The sequence below is a fragment of the Aegilops tauschii genome, chromosome 7 (genome assembly GCF_002575655.3).
Source record: "Aegilops tauschii subsp. strangulata cultivar AL8/78 chromosome 7, Aet v6.0, whole genome shotgun sequence".
NCBI classification, from domain to species: Eukaryota; Viridiplantae; Streptophyta; class Magnoliopsida; order Poales; family Poaceae; genus Aegilops; species Aegilops tauschii.
Window position 1 is genome coordinate 140,529,374 of NC_053041.3, and position 4,719 is coordinate 140,534,092.

Consider the following 4,719-nt stretch of genomic DNA (forward strand, 5'->3'; position numbering starts at 1 on the left):
TACTCTTTGGGTTGTTGTGCTGACCGAGCCTTGAACTGTGATATTATTCGATCTATGCCCTGCAGCACGCTGTTTGTTGACTGTGCGAGTCTTCATAATCATGCTACGAAGCACGTACCAGTTTTTTTTTATTGCAGGTACCAGCTGTTGTGCGGCTAGCATCGTGAAGTCACCTTGCTCCATGCCCGGTGAATTAATCAGTCAGCTGAGGCAAGTGGCCGACGGAGTGGATTAGCCCATGCAGTACATTGACTCACTAGGAGTGGTAATTACGCATCTGTGTTCTACTCTACTCTCGCGCAGTTCATTCGAGTACTACTTGTCTAGACGGCGAACTGTCTGGGGGACTACACTACACTGCATTCCGTGCTCTCCGGATCCGAGAGTAGGACTCCTACTCCCTCTCCTACATCACCAGAGAGATCACGGGCTGGGCTTCTCCCCACACTGGAAAAGATGCATATCATTGCCGAACCGAACGTGAACCTTCGCCAGAAAGTGGGGAAATATCAGGTGATACCACCTCTTGTATGCTCCCGTGAGGCCAACTCCACCGCGCGACCCCAAACGGACGTCCGTTTTCTCCGCATTCTGTCCGTTTGGGTAGGGTAATGAGGTTGTGTCCGGGAGTGTCCTGGGATGCAGTGGCCGTGCGCCCAGCGCGCGGCCGCATCCTTTTGCCCCATCCTGTTCGTCAGGCCAAAAATGCCCATATTTTCATCAAAACTAGTTTGCACGTCCAAATATTTGTCTGAAAATTAAAATAGTTTTACAACCCAATTGAAATTGTCTTTAATAAAATAGTTTTATAACCAAATCGAAATTGTCTTGACTGAACATAAAATGAACCAATACATCTATTGGTTGCCAATATGATCCCACACGTGCTCAACCAAGTCACTTTGAAGATTCAAATGAGTGTGCCAATCACGCATCTCACGGTGGAATTGGACAAACTGTTCAAATGTGGCCGGGTCTTGGTGCAGGGGCTCAATATTTTCATCTTGATAATCAAATCCTTGGTCGAAGATACTCTCATCACGCTCGTCTTCGACGATCATGTTGTGCATGATCACACAAGCAGTCATCACCTCCCAAAGCTTCCTTTCATCCCATGACAGTGCAGGGTTTCGAACGACACCCCACCGGGATTGAAGCACACCAAAAGCACGTTCCACATCCTTTCTAGCACTCTCTTGCATTTGGGCAAATCTCTTTCTCTTCTCACCTTGGGGCTTCGAGATTGTCCACTGAGGATATATACCATCAGCTAGATAGTATCCCTTGTTGTACTGGTGGCCGCTGACCTCAAAGTTGACAGGTGGGGAGTGGCCTTCTGCAAGCCTTGCGAAGACTGGAGAACGCTGCAGCACGTTGATATCATTGTGAGAACCTGCCATGCCGAAGAAAGAATGTCATATCCAAAGATCCTGCGAAGCCACCGCTTCTAATATGACAGTGCACGCCTTGACATGCCCCTTGTATTGGCCCTGCCAAACAAATGGACAGTTCTTCCACTCCCAGTGCATACAATCTATGCTGCCAAGCATGCCTGGAAAGCCTCGTTGAGAATCTGCGTTGGTCGCCAACAATCTCTCTGTATCAGCGGCGGTTGGCTGCCTTAAGTACTCTGGGCCAAACACCTCGATCACAGTCTGGCAGAACTTGTACATTGACATCAGACATGTTGTCTCACTCATACGCACATACTCATCCACCAGATCGCCTGGAATTCCATATGCAAGCATGCGAATGGCCGCGGTGCATTTCTGGTAAGAGGAGAATCCAAGCTTGCCAAGGGCATCCGTCTTGCACTCGAAGTATGGGTCATGAGCAACCACTCCCTCTCGGATACGATTGAACAGATGCCTTGCCTTACGAAAACGGCGACGGAATTTATCCGGCTTGAAAAGCGGGTGTTCGCAAAGTAATCGGCATAGAGCAGGGCATGGCCTCTCTCCCTGTTGCGGTTCAGGTTGGGAGCACGGCCAGGGACCGACCCCCTGTACCGAGGAAGCTGCCGTTGAATGTGGTCGTGAACGACCAGTGCAACCACCACAAGATCTTCATCATCCGACGACGAATCGTCCGATGAACAAAGGAAGTGATGGAAGAAAAACTCGTCTCCACTGTCCATACCTTTGTGGGCAAAATGTCGAACACCTTGCAGTCGTGGTGGTGAAGAGGCCGCGAAAATCACCTCGACGCAGCAGGGGTGGTTGCCCGCCGGCTACTGGCCGCTCTGGAGCTCTCGTCGGAAGCTGCCGCGGCCGCCGTGGTACGTCGCCGGCGGTCGTGTCCCCTCTGCCACCAGCAAAGACGGCGACGGCCAAACCTCCTCCGATCGACGGCCAAAACTACGGCGAAAGCGTGGGCGTGGTTTGGTATGGACCGCCGGGGGCTGAGCGGTGAGCAGGCGGCCGAAGAATAGCGGCGGCGCCGGCGGCGGGGCGGGGCGGGGAGAGAGGGTCAAAGCATTGGGAGCGGAGGGACTGCTAGTGTCCCCGACAGGCGGGTCACGAGGGGACAAGGGCGTGCGTCGAGGCCGTCCGCGCACGTCCGTTTCACCCCAAACCGAGCGCAAGTTTGGGCCGGGGATGGGTCGAAATCGGACGGAATCCGGACATTTGTCCGTTTGAGGCCGCGCGTTGGACCGCGCTATTCATCCGTTTTACCCTAAACGAACGCACCCGGACAAGATGGTGTCGCGCGGTGGAGTTGGCCTGATACCGATTTTAAAAACTCAAATTTAAATGTTTCAAAAAAATTCGAAAAAATTGTGGATGTGCACAACACATATGTCTACAAGCCCTAAAAAATTCAAATCGAAATTCAAAGTATACAGCGAGAAAAAAATAATGTAAAAACCGGATGTGAATAGTGTAGGTTTTGACACTATTCATGTTTTTGTCTTTATTGACCCTATTGTGCTGAAATTGTCTTTTTTGTTTCTCGCTGTATACTTTGAATTTCGATCTGATTTTTTTAGTGCTTGTAGACATATGTGTTGTGCACATCCACAATTTTTTTCAGATTTTTTTGAAACATTTAAATTTGAGTTTTTAAAATCGATATCATGGGAGCATACAAGAGGTGGTATCACCTGATATTTCCCCGCCAGAAAGTACCTCCCTCTGCCCCATCCATCGGTAAATAGTGTTTCTAACAAGATAACAGGGCCCACACATGTGCACGAAGCATAATCCAGGTTTAACAACAGATCGTGGTGAAGAACCAGACCCGGTGCAAGCCAAAATTGTTAACAGGCTAGATTGTCACATCCCATCACATTTGACCTGAAATTAGTGTATGGTCACACGGATCACGAATCCGACTTGCCTTAATTAACATTATCTACCCTGCCGATGCAGCGGATAACTGCGGCGTCCCATCTGATTCTTCATCGATGCTCCCACGGCGTCACGTGCATCGCTAGCAGCAGCCTGCTCATACCTCGGACATGCCAGTACGCCGGCCTCGACAAGGTCGCGCGCAGCATATGCTGAACGGAACGCGTTGAAATGTCAAACACAGTCCACACCGATGGTACGTAGCGTACACATGCCATCCTACTGTGAGCAGCACGTGGAGCCGCGGCTGGCGCACCACGTACAGTAGCAAGTGGCGACGCCACGGGTGATAGATCTACTAGTACAAGAGGGTACAGGTGGCTTTGCGGGCCTGTCCCCCGCTCCTCGGCCCTGGCCGAGCCAGCTCGGGATGAGCGGAGAGAGAGGGGCGCCGCGATGGGCACGGCACGGCACCGCCACGCGCGTCGATGCGCGAGCGCACATCGGGTGCGGGATCGTTTGGAGATGGATGCGTTCGGATCATATTTTTTGCGTGGAAGCGGGTGGGAGGTGGGCCTGTCTGTCCCTGCTGCTGGCTGCGCGAAGCAAGCCACCACCGCGGGGTCCCGTTTTTGATCGAGCACGCACAGCCACTGTGTCTGTATCATCGCACGCAGCGAAGGGAAACAGAACAAGAGCCAGAGTCACTGTAGGGCAGTACTACCCGCTTCTACCGGCATTCGCTTCACGGGGAAGTGAAATGGAGAAAAGGACGACCCCGACGCGCATATGATTGCGCCCTGTAGGCCGTACCCTGGGCCTCTCCACGGCGGTTCCCGGCGATGATGGCGAGGCTTTCCCCAGACCGTTCGTGGCTCGCACCGGCGCCAGCTGCATGGAACCCATCTGTAGGCTCTAAGGCTCTAGGCCGCGAGAGCGGGACACGTCGAGCCGACCGGGGGACCCGGGCGGCGCTTATCGTGTCGCGCCCGCGCGCGCGGTCTCGGCCGTGGGCGATGCGGACAGCCCGGGGCCACGGATGGATGGCGTCGCGCCACATGCACGCACCGAGCATCAGGCAGCGAGGATGCCTGTTGGAACGGGGAGCAGCAAGGTAATTTGCACACTGTTTTAGCGCAGAAACTACGTGCTACGGCACCGGCAATTTAACTGTTCAAACTGAGCGGGACCTGATCTGACACGGGCGGCCACAGCAGCGCTCTGTGGTCTGTCCTCATCCTTGGGCTCTAGACTCAGGCTCCAAAAGCGATGCCGGAATCGTATCGCCATCTCCGTGCCCCGCACCGCGGCGTCGCCCGATCATGTGTTCGCCATCTGTTGCGGCTCCTTTTCCCGTGCGTACGTGTTCGGCTGCAGGCGGGTGCATGGCATGGCATCGGCCTGTGCCTGGGCGACCCCACGCCGGCCT

The 4,719-nt window shown here is 53.7% G+C and overlaps 1 protein-coding gene across 1 annotated transcript; it reads right to left on the minus strand.

Annotated features, from left to right (window-relative positions):
• Positions 1–857: 857 nt before the first annotated feature.
• Positions 858–1,673, minus strand: LOC109780131 (uncharacterized). Its single transcript, XM_020338713.1, has 2 exons — positions 1,532–1,673; positions 858–1,393 (listed from the first exon to the last, which is right to left on the minus strand). Exons 1-2 carry the CDS (start codon positions 1,671–1,673, stop codon positions 858–860), a joined length of 678 nt encoding a protein of 225 aa, XP_020194302.1.
• Positions 1,674–4,719: the final 3,046 nt, after the last annotated feature.

Excerpts from the sequence above, each read along its gene's own strand:
- LOC109780131 (XM_020338713.1), bottom strand. The coding sequence starts at position 1,673 with ATGTACAAGTTCTGCCAGACTGTGATCGAGGTGTTTGGCCCAGAGTAC. Across the intron at positions 1,394-1,531 it reads CATGCTTGGCAGCATAGATT|GTTCTCACAATGATATCAAC; the intron begins GTATGCACTGGG and ends TCGGCATGGCAG.